The 14,528-nt window shown below is 46.2% G+C and overlaps 1 protein-coding gene across 10 annotated transcripts in view; it reads right to left on the reverse strand.

Annotated features, from left to right (window-relative positions):
• Window positions 1–470: 470 nt before the first annotated feature.
• ADRA1A (adrenoceptor alpha 1A) overlaps window positions 471–14,528 on the reverse strand; it is a 98,019-nt gene continuing 83,961 nt past the window's right edge. The window contains exons 3-5 of one of the 10 annotated variants that reach the window (XM_084767164.1): window positions 13,905–14,143; window positions 13,734–13,811; window positions 471–1,383 (exon numbers count right to left, since the gene is read on the reverse strand). In XM_084767164.1, the coding sequence (XP_084623290.1) occupies window positions 1,327–1,383; window positions 13,734–13,811; window positions 13,905–14,143 (374 nt within the window). In that variant the 3' untranslated portion in view covers window positions 471–1,326. Of the gene's footprint in view, window positions 4,225–7,449; window positions 11,043–12,499; window positions 14,144–14,528 lie in introns of those variants that run through there. The other 9 variants (XR_014776384.1, XM_084767162.1, XM_084767160.1 and 6 more) reach the window with 9 other exon arrangements.

Genomic DNA, 14,528 nt, shown 5'->3' on the forward strand with positions numbered 1-14,528 from the left:
CTGCTCTGATGTAGTACATGTATTGCTTTGTGCATGGTCAACCATCCCCGCACCCGTGGACTACAGCTCACTTGGCCACGGTGGGAAAGGCCTTTTAGAGGGAAAGGGCTCAAGTGTAACCCTGAGGTTCTGCAGTTCTGGTGTAGTGATCTGAAAATAGTCTCTGTTGGAGATTTCTCCTTGGACTGACCACCGGCCCTGCTGGTCTTTATCTTGGGTTTGGGCCACTCGTCACAATCTGTGGAGAATACATTTAATATCTCCATGTCTGACTTCTCTTCCATCTTCCGCTTACTACTTGCCTCTCCCTTGATGACCCAGTCACAAGGCCTGTGTCTTGAATGCAGCTATTGTGTGCACAGCATGCCTATTCTCCCAAGCACCAACTTCCGCTGTCTCAACCACCCACTGCATTCATCGCCAGCCATATGACAGCACATCACAACTGAATAATGAGGGCATTATGTGTTTAAAGAAAGAGGTTTAAAATACTTTATTAGGGAACACTCATCAATATTGAACATAGCTTAAATACATGGCATCAATATGTATAAGGGCCATATAAATTTTTTATCACTGGGACAGTCACATTATGAAACAAATAAAATAAATTTATTTTTAACAGTTGGCATGGTCCATAAATTCTATAATTTAATAATTTATTCATTTTCTTAGTAGTATGTACATTGATTTTCTTGAAAAAACAGAAAGAACATAAAACCAACATGATTGTTTATCATGTCACATCATAAAGAAGTGGACCTGTAAAAATGGTGTGTAAAAAATTCATAAACACTTAAGCAGCACATTCCATGGGTATGGAGGCCATTTAAATGGAATAAAATGCTTCAAAGCCATTGTAGATGTCGGGGTGTGTGGCCTATTTGCATCAATACACAATGTGCACACAATTCAAGTACAACAATGCACACACATGGATATATTATTTTCACGTGGGAAAGAATTTCTCCCGTATAGAGCATAGTGCACATCCCAGGCTCTCAGCAGGATTCCCACTAACTGAAGGGAATGTGGTCATCAACTCCACTGACCAAAGACCAAACCTAGACCTGGTGGGCACAGTTCTCAAGCACTGGGCACTTAGGAACTGTACCTCCTGGGAATTGCACATATCACAGTCTCCAAGGTTCTGGGAGAGTAACGGCAGCGAAAACCAGCCAGGCAGCCCACATCTACCTCTCCGGCAGCACAGAAATGGTGCATTTGTATTCTCAGCAGCTTTGAGGAAGAGACAGGCAGAAAAGCTGCACCAGGCCAGCAGATGTCAGGGTTCACGTCCGAGCAGCAGCAGCAGCCTTCTTTGATTTACGAAAGCACACTTTTCCTGAGCTGGAGCAAGTCAAGTCTACACGCGCCGGCGGACTGTAAAAAGAGAAGCCCGAGTTCTTCACCTGTTCTCCTCTCTCTTCCACCTCCTGGGCTGTGATTAGTTTGTAACCCTCACCCAACACCATGGCAGAACACTTGTCTTGGTGGGACCAGCTACTGCCCCTTCCTGGCTGGTGTAGGGGGCAACCAGCGTGGTTATTACAGTGATGCAGTTCACTGCTGTGCTTTCTTTGCAGGATAAAACTCGGTCTTTTCAAACATAGCGTGGAATATTTTCCTGCTCTCACAGTTTCTCTACTTTTAGTATCTCTGAATACCTTTGCTGTAATTTCCTTGCTAAGCCTTCTGAAGCCTTTGGCTTTTCTTTTGGATTAAACACATGTAGGATGAGAAGGAAATTAGATTTATTTATTTTTTCTGTTCAGGCATCTCACTGTAATGTTGTAGAATGCTCTGAGAACAAACGCAGGCTACTGAGTAGCTGAGGCTTCTTAGGTTTTCAGCCTGGCTGAACCTGGTGGCCCTACTGAGAAAGAGCCCCTACATCCAGTGTGTTCTGGTTTGCCTGGTGAGTTTTCCATTGCGTTTAAAAAGGAAAAAGAGTGGATGGGAAGTAGGTGTGGTTTGCCTTCAGGACTAGGGGAATGGAGTTTGCTGAGCCCAGGAGCCACCATAATTAATAAGGCTGTCCCTCCCTGTGCCTGGCAAACTGCAGGAGGGGCAACCCCAGCCCACTCTTGGGATGTACCCACCACAGGGCCTTTGCATGGATGTGTCCCTTCTTTTCCTTTCTAGGAGCAACTGCCTTCATTCCCACTGTCCTTGTCGCTCAGGATCCAGAAAAGTTAATATTATTGAGATTCCTAATTTTGTGGTTTAGTGGGAACTCCCCTCCAGACTCCCACACAGGGTCCTTCATGTGGACCTTCAGGGAGCCATATTATAATTTTTGAAAATGAGCATTGTTTGTCGGTTTTATGCTTATTTATTTATTTTGTGTGTCCACCGTGGCACGCGTGTGGAGGTCAGAGGACAACTCTCAGGGGCTGGTTCTCTCCTACCACCGCATGGATCTCAGGGACTGAACTCAAATCGTCAGGTGGCAACTTAGTGGCAAGTGTTTAGTCATCTTGATGGATCCTAGGACACAAGGCATCAATGCAATAAAACCTTATCTTTTCATAGAGTGGTAATTTTTTAACTCTAAACCCCAAATTTCAATTTTTTTGAGAGTTAGAAGCTCGGCAGGGAGAGTTCCTAGACTCGAGACACACACCCCCTGTCAGTGGGACAGCCCTGTGCTGCGCTCCTGTCTTCTGAGAGTCATGCTCCAGCTTTCTCTCTCCCAGCACTCCGAGGACCAGTCATTTGGGTCAAGGAACTTCCCTTGGCTCTGCCTGTAACCTCACAGCTGCTCCCTAAAAATCAAGAACCGAAATAGCCATAGACTCTGTGTTTATCCGAAGCACATTTGGGCCAAGAACCTCAGTTCAGAAACTTGACTTTCTCGCTCTGCTTAGAGCAAATTTGAGACTTGGAGTCACGAGAGACTGTTGGCAGGGAGATGGTGGCCAACGTCTGCCAGAGCCAGGCTCTGAGTGTGCTTACGTCCCCGTCCAACCAAGCCTGGCTGAGCTGTACTGTGGGCCTTCCCCATTCAGCTACCTGCTCAGAAGTTCCCAGAGGTCTTTTGAAGGGCCTGCGGTAATATCCTGAGAACATGCTGTGACGTCCAGTTCACATGTCAGGCACTCGGTTCCCCCCCCTCCGCCCCCCCACTCAAACTGCCCTTGCTGGTGATTGGGAATGGCTGTTCGTCTTGTAAACATTTACTTCTGACAGTTGCCAGGCACTGCTTGGCCCTGTTTTCCTAGACAAATTGAAACGGAAGCCTTGTGTTGAATCCTATCCCTCGTCCCACGCTCAGGTGGACTTTTCTTTCTCATGGCATCAGTGTTACACACACACACACACACACACACACACACACACACACACACACACAAGCTGCGTGTAGTGACTTTCACAGGACAGCTGCTATACACATCCAGCGCCATGTTAGTAGCCTTGCCTAGACAGTTCTGAGCCTGGTGGAATTCTTTACAGAAGTTCTGGGCGTTTGACTTAAAAAATTATTAAAGTGGAATTTCCAGGTACAGACATCCCTAATCCAAAGAAAATAGCACAGTGGGGGAAGAGTTCAGATAACTGAGAGCTCACATCTGAGTTTCGGAGTGGCAGTGCCCTGGCATGGCACAGCTCGTTTCTGATTTCCTTTCTAGTACTACAGAAATGAGTGTCATCCGTGGATGCTGGCAAAATCTGCGGGTAAGCCTGAGGCAGGTTAAAGGGTAAAGGAAAACTTACTAAGTTGTTATATGTGGAATGCTCAGGGCTTTCAGATGCCTTGCAGGTTCTTTACAACACTTTACAACATGCAGGGAACAGCTAGGGGGAGAAGTGGGGAAGATGAGAGTGCAGTGGCGTGTACCAGTTTTATCCTCTCATGAGACATCTTCCTGAACTCACTTCTCATCTGCTCCCCATTCCACAGATGAAGACCTGGCCCCAGAGAGTACAAGGAGCTTGCTTAGAGTCACTGTGAGATAGAGGGCGCGCTGAAACCCAGGACTATGATGTCCTGCCTAGGCCTCTTTTCATACCCATCTGAGCATCACTTCAGCTTTCCTCCTGTGCTTGGGTCTGGGGTGGGGGTGAGCTGAGCAGGTCAAGGTTCAGCATGCTGAGTCTGGTTCAGCTTTATGCAAGAGAGTTTCAGAGCAAAGGGTGGGCTCAAGTGTCAGGCTTCTGTTTCCCAAACTCCCTGTAGACCTTCTCTTCCCGCTTTCATGCCCAAATCTTCATGGCAGCTTTCTGCAAAAAAATTTTTCATCTATAATATATCCTTTATCGTTCCGAAGTTTGTTACAGGGCTTAGCTTGGAGCAGGTCTCTCTCTCTCTCTCTCTCTCTCTCTCTCTCTCTCTCTCTCTCTCTCTCTCTCTCTCTCTCTGTGTGTGTAGGCAAGAGAACCACCTCAGGAATTGTCCCTTAGGAGCTGACCACCTTGTCTTTTGAGTACAGTCTTTCACTATTACCTGGAACTCACTGATTTAATTATGCTGGCTGGTTAGTGAGCTTCAGGGATCCACCTCTCTGCTCCCCAGTGCTGTGATCATGAAGGTGGCATTCCCTTCCCTTCCCTTCCCTCTTTTATTCCATTTCTTTCTTCCTTTCTTCTTTCTTTCATCGGTTCTGGGAATTTCTTGGTATTTGCAAGGCAAACACATAACCAGCTGAGTTATCCCTACAGACCTAAACTCTATGTTTTACGACGTAAGCCTTGCTTCTACACCGTCCATAGAGACACAGGGAGGAGTAAAATGCTCTTCCTATCTGAAATCTTGGGTTAAGTCGCTATGGAAGTGACTGGAAGGATGTTGTTTGTAACTTATGAGAGCCAGAGAATAAAATGCCTTTTCCTTCATATCTGATGAGGAAAGCATACATTTTGATTTGGGCTTTCAAAGCGGAGACAGGACAGGCTGGCTATAGCTGACTGCCTGCTCTCTCCCTTGAAGTTAGGGATGAGGGGTGGATGCAGTACTTAGCATAGGCAGGCAGGAGCCAGGCTGGCTGCCAGAAATGGAGGTGAGAGAGAGAGCAAGCAAGAGACTTTACTTTTTAGTTCAGTTACTCCCCAATAAGTGTTTCATACTTAAGAAACAAAAACAAGTTTGTAGAAAACTGGTGATAAATCATTACTCAAGTATCTGAGGTTCTTGGATGTTTTTCTTTTAAAAAAATACTTGCTGTCTTACTTTTGCAGTCCTTCTCATTTGTCAGCTTGAATTTGGGCACTTATTTTTGTAGAAGAAAGCTGCTCACTGGCCTAGCATCCACCAATGCCCCCTATATCTTTGCTTTTTACAACTACTGTCGCTTCTGGTATGACATAGGCACTGGGAAGGAGAGACACTGCATGGTAAGAAGTCATTATCCCATGCTCAGAGTTTGATCAGTAAGGAGGGGGAAAAAAAGGACAGATGCTTTTGTGGATTCATCATCAAGATAGAGCCGCATGCATCCCAACTTCTTTTGTGATGGCTTTTGGCTCTGGAAGCTTCTGTAGGCTTTGATTTCTCAATAGAATTTTCTTCTTCCCCATTTCTAGATTGGACTAATGGTAAATATGTCTTGTTACTCTAGACAAAATCACTGCACTGTGATGGAGACTGCTGGACCAGAGACACTTTCCACCTGAGAGGCTCTGGGGTAGGGGCAAGGGCAGGAAACCAATGCTGTGTGGCTCAGGGTAAGGGAAGCTCAGTGGAGGACCAGCACTGTGGAGCAGCCGAGGCTTCCTAATGAGGATGGATGCTCTACACTTCTTGACAGGAAGCAGGGCAGAGGAGAAGACATCGCTCTGTGCTTGTCACAGTGAGACAATGGGGACAGTAAGGGCTGGGATGGGTTATGAAGCAGAAGTAGAGTTTCATGAGAAGTGATGTAGCCAGGGCGAGGTGCTCAATGGCTCTGCAGAAGGGCAAAGCCCATCACTATGATCCCGGGAGGCCCAGGGAGTGATAAAAGGAAAGGATCCTCAGAAGTCCTAATTGAAGTTCCTCTCACCAAGTGTGGCCATCATGGCTTTCAGTCAGGTTATTTCAGTAGATGGGACCTGGGGTGATCACAGTGTTGCCAAGAGGCCCTGCTGACCCAGTTCTCAGGATGCAGGCTCCCGCTGGACTTTAAGGCCACTGTCTGCCTCACTCTTACCATGTAGTCAAGGGTCTGGTCTGCTGAGTGCTGGGGTTCTACTTTCCTGGGTGCTGATGTTTCTTGAGAGCAAATGCCCACCTGGCTCAGGCCACACGAGTCAGGTCTCCAACCATTATACCCTGCTCCTTCCAAGTTCTTGTTGATTTGTCCTCTCAGCCTCTCCTTCTCCTCCCCATCCTTGTCTAGCTGGGGCATTGAGGGCCTTTCCTCCTCACGGGTGGAGTGTTGCTTTGGTTGTACTGAGTGACACAGCCGTCCCTGCCCTTCAGAGCTTTCTTTCTCATTGAAAAGTCAGAACCCACGTAAGGTCAATGTATACTAGGCACCCTACAAAATCCTTTAAGCATTAAGGTTACCAAGAAGAGACTTGATACCCTATGAGCATATAGAGGGGGAGGTAATCCTCCTCAGGAACAGTCATAGGGGAGGGGAATAAGGGGAAAAATGGGAGGGAGGGAAGAATGGGAGGATACAAAGGATGGGATAACCATTGAGATGTAACAAGAATAAATTAATAAAGAGGAAAAAAAAGATTTTAAGAAGCCTCAGGAAGATCACAATTAGTTGCTAAATACAGTTTTCAGATAATTGGCATAAATACTTGGGGAAGAGTAAACAGAAAGAGCTGAATTTGAACTTCCTATCCAGTTAAAGGATTATGGACTTTTTTTTTTGGTAGGGGAATAAAGGAGGGGTGAATAGGCTCATGAGTTGAGCTAAGTGCTCCCTAAATTCCCATTTCCATTTGATCTCATGTCTTCTCCTAATGTGACTGTATTTGGAAATAGTCTCTAAAGAGCTAATTAAGATGCCACGAGGTCATGAGGACAGATCTTAATGCGATACAACCAGTGTCATTGTAAGAAGTAGAAGTTCCCGCAGGGACTTGTGCACACACAGAGAAAAGACTACAGAGACATTCAGGGGACAAGTCAAGATCCACTGAAGAAAAGCTAACCAGCCAACACCCTGATTTTGGATTTCCAGCATGCAGGACTGAAAAGAAACCGGCGAATGCCACTGAAGCCATGCAAGCCTGAAACATTGGGTAAAAATGCACCTGAGAAATGAACGTGTGGATACAAATGCTGAAGCTCCCAGCACAAACTGGAACACAGATGTGGGAGAAGACTCTTCAGAGCCGAAGTTTCCCTAGTTCAAGGGCAGGGCACATGGAAAGGGGGATCTTAGGTCCCAGGAGCACACAGACTGATGTGTGGGGAGGGACAAGGGAAAGAGTCTCCAATCAAACAGTATCCCTGTTGACAGTCCAGCCTAGCGTATGCCTCCTGAGGGATTAGTCATCAGTCAAGGTTGTGTTTGGACAAATGTCTTGGGGGAAACTGTCTCCTAAGCCTGGAAGACTCCTGCACTCATGGTAACTTCTGCTGACCTGCCTACCCCATAGGGCACAATGGGAAGAGGCAAGTGCTTTCCTCTGTTCCCACTACTTGCTTGGGAATCATGAAGCTATGAGTCTGCTGCAAGTTGGGAAAGTCGATTTAGTCCAGTGGATCCATTAGTGACCTACTGTTAAAAGCGTGCTGATCACCTACAGCTGTAGTTCAGTAGCATTGGTTCAATAACATAAATGGGTAGTGGTTTGGGTCAGGAATAGAAAATTGTGGCCCATGGGCTAAACCTGAAACACACCTTGCAGTCTTTTGAGCTAATGATGGGTCTATAGCCTTCTGCCAAAAATCAAAACAGACCATACTGTCCCTCATGCTTAAAATATTTACCATTTTGCCATTTGGGGAAATAGTTGTCCAATTCCTGGTATACATTCGACAGATGTTTATTTATTTATTTTTGGTTCCTCTAGAACACCTCCCCATTTGGAACAATGCCTCTTTGAAAAACACATTCTTGACTTCTAAACAGATGAACTCAGAACCCTGCCAGCTCGTACACTGGGGACAGTCTGCAGTTCCCTTTGGTGTCATGCCAGGGTGGTGCAAGTGAAGAGAGTCCATCTGGGGCTGCTGCTCAGAGTATGCCCAGTGACCCACAGGTTCTCCCTGGGATCTTTGTGTTCCTGAGGACTTTAGAGTGACAGCCACAGCTGGCTTTGCCCTTACACGTCATCCTATTGAGCAGAGAGGCAGGCAGCCTTCTGGCCCTATTTCCCTGTCCCTGTAGCAGCTTATCTATGGAGAAAGAACAGAATGACACGTGCCTGTCTGTCTGTTAGCCAAGAAAATGAGAACGGGTGGCCATGCACTATTTCCAATTGTTGGCCGGGACAGGAGGGAAGAAGGCGCAGACAGAGCTGGAGTTATGAACTGGAGCTGAAGAGATGGATGTGAAAGTCAGAGGGTCAAAATACACAGCGGACACTGGGGACATGGAAGAATTGCAGATAAAGATGGAATATGGGGGTGGCCAAAGACGCCCTTAACTCATGACTTCTATTTCTTCACATGTCAAATGTGGATTAAAAACCCCCTTTCTTCTTCTCCCACACAGGAATGAACCGAGAAAGATTTGATAAGTACACATTGGCGGTGTACACATTAAATAAAATTCATGTTGAAATTTCTGTCTTAGCTGCTTCTCTATGACATTCAAATATATTTATTCTATTCAGTCCGTTTCATAGACCAGGATATTCATCACATTTCTCCCCTAAATGCAGTGCTAAGTTTTGCTAAGATTCTTTCTCACCTAATTAAGTCTGCATTTTCACGGCTTAACAGTCATCACCTCCAGATTATAGTGTGACTGCACTGAGTGTGTGACAGGGACAGTGTGGCAATAACTCTGAAACCACATGAAAGAAAAGGTCACTATTTTGCCCTTTGAAATGAATAAGCCTCTAGCTTCAGGGCAGCTCCTTACTTATCAGATGCAGCAAAGCGTGACTAAACCTCCCTGCTTAGAGCCACAGCTACAGTCAGTCTTCTCCCTCAATGCTCCCTGCCGCTCCACAGCCTTCGCAGGTTCAGCAGGGGCTCTTTAAAACCTGACACTCTCCTGCAGAGAACAGGTAAGTCTCTTTCTCAGCTCACTAGTATGCCACAGGGTCTGAGAAACATGAACAAGAGCCAATCCGTGGCACCTTCGTCCACGGGCTGGCATCATATGCCAAAATCCTAGCTGGCTTCCTGGCCCAGCCCCACAACAGTCATGCCCACACCTTCATCTTACAGGGAACATGGATGGCCAGAGGCCACTGTTGCCATGGCTTTTTGGAAGACATGGCCTCAGCCCAACTCCTCAGCATTAGTTTGGAGGCCTAGGGCAGGTTCCAACTGGGCTCTGTCGGAGCTGTGTCTGCACAGGTGGTTTCATGGTAGTGTGAAAAAGCGACCAGAGCGACCAGCGAGCATATCTCTGATGCCTGTACATCTCCTACCTCTGTCTTCTCTTGTCTCTCTGGCTTTTGCTTGCCTTTCATCGGCTTGCCTTCCACCTGTTTGCTTTTCCCTTTCCTGATGAGCCAATCTCTTCCCTTAATTAAGTCAGCAGGCATTCATGGAAGAAACAGCATCATATTTTGGCAAGAGGATGGGAACAGAACTATCTGCACAAGCAATTAGGAATGTTTGTTAGCGGTGATTAAGGAATGTCGATTAACACACGAACAATTACCTGCTCAAGAAAATAGCTCCTAAAATAGTTTCATTCTCAGGCTTTTAGCACAAAGCCTGCCGGTCTGGAAGGCCTTCGTGATGGTTCAAATAGAAAAGCAAGCAAGCAAGCAAGCAAAGATGCACAGCTGCCTACCAATGGCCCATCTTCAAAAGCTACCTGGAGACCAGTGTTCTGAGCCCTTCTCTCTGAGTGGCATCCATGAAAATCACATGCCCGGTACATGATGTGCAATTCCTGGTGGGGTTCCTCTAGCCTCTTCCCTTTCTGCTAACTTGTAAAATAAAAGTTGGCATGCACGCGAGTCAGGACAAGTGTCGTATCTGTTTGTATATACTCCGGAAGAGGCATACTTCCTAAGTGTTCCTGCAAACCATGATTGGCAATTCAAGCCTTCCACAAGCCACCCAACGTGTGTCCCACCTATCATTGAGATTTTCCATTCCTGGCCAATTTCTCCATGTTCTGTTGTTTGCTCATCTTGTCCTGGTTTGGCACATCCTGCCCTCTTTGTACGGCTTCATCTGTATCTGGGAGCGTTATGTCCTGCAGAGACCACACACTCTAAAGGTAGGCACAAGGTGTGTTGGCATGTTTTCTAAGCCCAACCTGCAGCAAAGTCCCAAGGGAATAAATTACATTAAAGTTTTGGGTGTGGATTGGTCTCCTGAGAATACTCAATTCAAACTCTCCTGTCCCATAGTGTGATGCAGAGGTGCTACAGAGAGCGAGAACACCTGCGGGGTGGGGGAATCCCCAGGTTCGAGCCACAGTTCCTTCTTGACCATGTGCAAGTCCGTAGCCTGTCTTAACCGTTAGAGTTTCATTTCAGCGATGGTAATGGAGGCGTCTCAGAGGGTTAGAGTCACCGCTCCCTGACATGCAGCAGAGCACAATGCAGAGCGTTCAGGGAGCGCCTATGTATTTAGACACCACTGTCTATCTTGAATGGGCTGATGCAAGTCAGCGACGAGAGTCAGAGGCCGCCTTGCTTTGTGAAGTGTGTTGAATACAGAGCGATCCCATGCAGATGAGGCTATGACAAGGAAAATGCTTTTCTCGAAGTGGTATAGCCTGGAATCTTGTTTTGTTGTTGTTGGGTTTTGTTTGTTTATTTGGTTGGTTTTTTTTTTTTTGAAACGGAGTCTCATGTGGTCTAGGCTAAGTACTCAAGGATAACCTTGAAGTCTTGATCCTCTAGTTTGCACTTACTGAATACTGAGTTTATCATCCTGAGCCATCACTCTTGGTTTTAGTGCTCCTGGGGATGTGTATGTCAGGCAAGTACTTTACCAACTGAGCTACATCTCCGATGCCCTGGAGAAAATATTTGAGTGAAGAGATCCATGTTCCCTCGTCAAACACAGTCTGACTCTCAGATTAGTCTCAAGTTTGCTACCATAATGTTCCATTGATTTCAAGACATAGAGACAATCCCAAAGAAATAATTTCTTTTAGAAGACACAGGAGAAGACATTTTAACTAGGGTTACTCTGGGCAAATTCCTCAAACTCCAAATAGAATCAGTAAACATGCGAATATAAATATGACAATCATTTGTTTGGCTGCAGCCATTTCAGATAGTTTTTGGCTCACTTAACGGTACAGACATTTTTTGATGGATGATTAAAACTCAACTCCACTTTTATGTTGTTTACCGCACTTTTGCCACTAATGTTTTGGTGACATTGTCAATTTCTTATAAAAGTTGGTGTGTTTCTATCCAAGGTCCTACTGTGGGAATGGAAAAAGCTGTTAGATACTTGTTTTTTTTTTTTTTAGAGGGAGAGATGCCAGTGGACTGTGCAGGCAATTGTTTATGGATAACTTTACAGGGATATGATTGTTAAGGTTTTATCTGATAACTCACTTTCTAGGGTCTTTTGTGTGTGTGATTAGAAGTGGCATCAATGGCAGCTTTTTAGTGTGCCTAAGCTTTCTCACTTTTAACATTTGTGTTTTATTCATCAAGGGATTTAAAGATCATTAGTAACACGGAATGGTACACCGATAACAAAAAGCTATGATCCTTCTTCCCAGAAGGATGCTCATCTAGGAGGGGACAGCATGGCCAAGGGTGGGTTTTAGAGTTGGGATTTAGAAGGAAGCTAATCTGAACAACAAAGCTTGTAGAGAAGAAGAGGCAGGCTAGCATTCTAAAGTTCTCCCGTGATGCTTGGACACCCACATCTGGTAGAGCTGCTATGAGCTATGAGGAGAGCCCAGGAGCCTAGAATCCCAGGCAACTTCTCAGTGTCAGAAGCCAAGTTCAGATCACAAGGCCGAGTAATGACCTTGCTGGCCAATAAGAAGCCACAGCCCAGGAAAAGGTGGAGGAAGCGGGTCAGATTCAAAGTCTCAATGCAAGCAACCACAAAAACCCAGCGCCACATGCAACATGGATAGAAATTTCCCTTTACAAAGGCTGATGGGCCAAGTTCAATTTATTGTAAGGGAGGAAGGGAAGATGCAAAGGCATCCCGTTAGGTGGATGGGAGAAGTTATAAAATGCTGGTAGCTGTGATTCTTATTAGGGTTGGAGTCACAAGCATAAACCTTATTTTACAATTCTTAAGGTAGAGTGATAGGCATGATTTTTATGTGTGATTACCAGGGTCACCATCCATAATAATCTGATTAAGGATGCAAGACTTTGGTGTATATATATATATGTGTGTGTGTGTCTGTGTGTCTGTGTGTCTGTGTGTATGTATGTATATATATATATATATATATATATATATATATATATATATATATATATAGTGTGTGTGTGTGTGTGTGTGTGTGTGTGTGTGTGTGTGTGTGTGTGTGTCTGTGTGTGTGAAATCTTCCAAGGTCTTGCAAAAGGTAGAAATCAGTTTGTGAACTTGTTTGGCAATCAATTAAAGTGTCTGAAGGTTAAGGGTCAATATGTTTGGAAACTCAGGAGGGGTGTACCTGGACCCCAAGACTCATCCTACATCCCACGGGTGAGCTCCGTTCACTACGCAGCAGTGAAGTGAATGGAGGGTGAAGGAAGCCAGTATCCCGCCATTCCTGGATTTCCACTATGGAGTTCTGGGAAAGGCAGGTCGCTTATCACATCCAGGAGGCTGCAGGGTAATAGGGCACCAGCCTGGTGTTAGTACCCATCCCATTCCAGCCTCTTGCTCTTTATGGAGGCAAGAAAAGGAGCCGTGCCTCACCAGTTCTTGCAACTGCTGCCCAGGACTATCTTACTCCATTGATAAAAGCATGCTGTCCCTCTTCAGTCCTGGCCACACTCCTCAGATCCAAGGGTGGAGAATGCACCCCAGTTTCAAATGGGGATATAGAACCAATCAAAGAGCAACCAATGGAACCCTGTCTAGGTTCACCCAAGCTGAGAATCTGGTGGTCCTTCCAAACTCACTTTAAAAACACGCTGGCCGCTACCTCACACTCCTTTCTAGGTCCCCTCTCCATAAATGTCTAATGTAGTCGCCAGTAGGTTCAGCCTGAAAATAAAATCCCCTCCCTTCCATCGAGAAATAGCTCCAAACTTAGAGTGTGTGCTCAAAATATTCACAATGAAATCATCATCCTGTATTTATAGTCTTTTTGGATTGTGGATGAGATTTTCTTTCTTTCCCATGGTATTTCTTGTCGAAAGGGTCCGTAGTGGGAAGCAGAACCAGAGAACGACTGAGGTCTTTGAGCTGAAGGGCAACAGGCCTCCCACCATCATTCAGAACCAGTTAGTTAGTTGCCAGACGCCCTGCCTCTTCCTCTGCGCCCTACCCACTCGCCTGATAAACTGGTACCCTCCCTCTCCTCTTTCCCCTCCATGAACGGTCCCTGCTTGTCCTTTAAGAAGCATTCACTGGCCTTCCGAGTGGGAGTCAGTGTCATCCCTCGTCCTGTGACCTTTCCCATCCCCTAGACTTCCTCCCCATTTTCACCAAGGGAGATGGTGTGGATCTTAATGGTTGGGACTTGGTGGTTTTCTTCAAGGCTAGGGGTCGAGGACCCCACACAGCAGCAGACCTGCAGAAAGCTTTTACTCCTCACTCGAGCTGTGGTACAGGCGGATTGGTCCTTCGGCACCGTAATCCTGGCCGATGCCTGGGGCATGGAAGAGAAAAACTTCCATTCACAGACTCCGTCTGTTTTGGAGATCTTATAGAACGTCTCTCCCGAGCCCACGGGGATACGCACCATGTCTCTATGCTGTCCCTCTAGAGCCTGGCTGGGCGCGTGCAGGGTGTAGCCCAGAGCATGCTTGGAGGACTGCCTTCTGCGGAGACACTGGATTCGCAGGACGTTCTGAAAGGCTTTCTTGAACTCCTGACTGGAGCATGGGTATATGATGGGGTTGATGCAGCTGTTTAGGTACCCGAGCCAAAATACTATTTTGAAAACGGTTTCCGGAGGCTTGAAGTCCGGGAAGAAGGACCCTGAAAGAGAACACAAAGGGTTACACATCTGATGGGCAAATCAAGAGGCCAATTGGCTAGAACCACAAACCAACACACGTCCTTTCATATCTTTAAAAGAGTTTCAAAAGCCTCCAGATGCACGTGAGTGTCTCACATTAGCTGGTAACCCTTTGTCGCGTTTTCGGAGATGGTGTCACACAGATAGGGTTGTACCAGCCCCCTCTCTCAGTGGTAGGGAACCATCTGTTGGCTTCCTCGAAGCTTTGCTGAGTGCAGCATCACATTTGGGTAGAGTCTAGACACTTGGTTTTGCCTGAGTTATAAAATAAGGCGGGGCGCACTCAAACCCACACCTGCATTAAAATGTGATTACCCTAGCTGGATGTAGTGGGGCAGGCCTTTA

This window comes from Acomys minous (genome assembly GCF_964271855.1).
Source record: "Acomys minous genome assembly, chromosome: 18".
Classification (NCBI taxonomy): Eukaryota; Metazoa; Chordata; class Mammalia; order Rodentia; family Muridae; genus Acomys; species Acomys minous.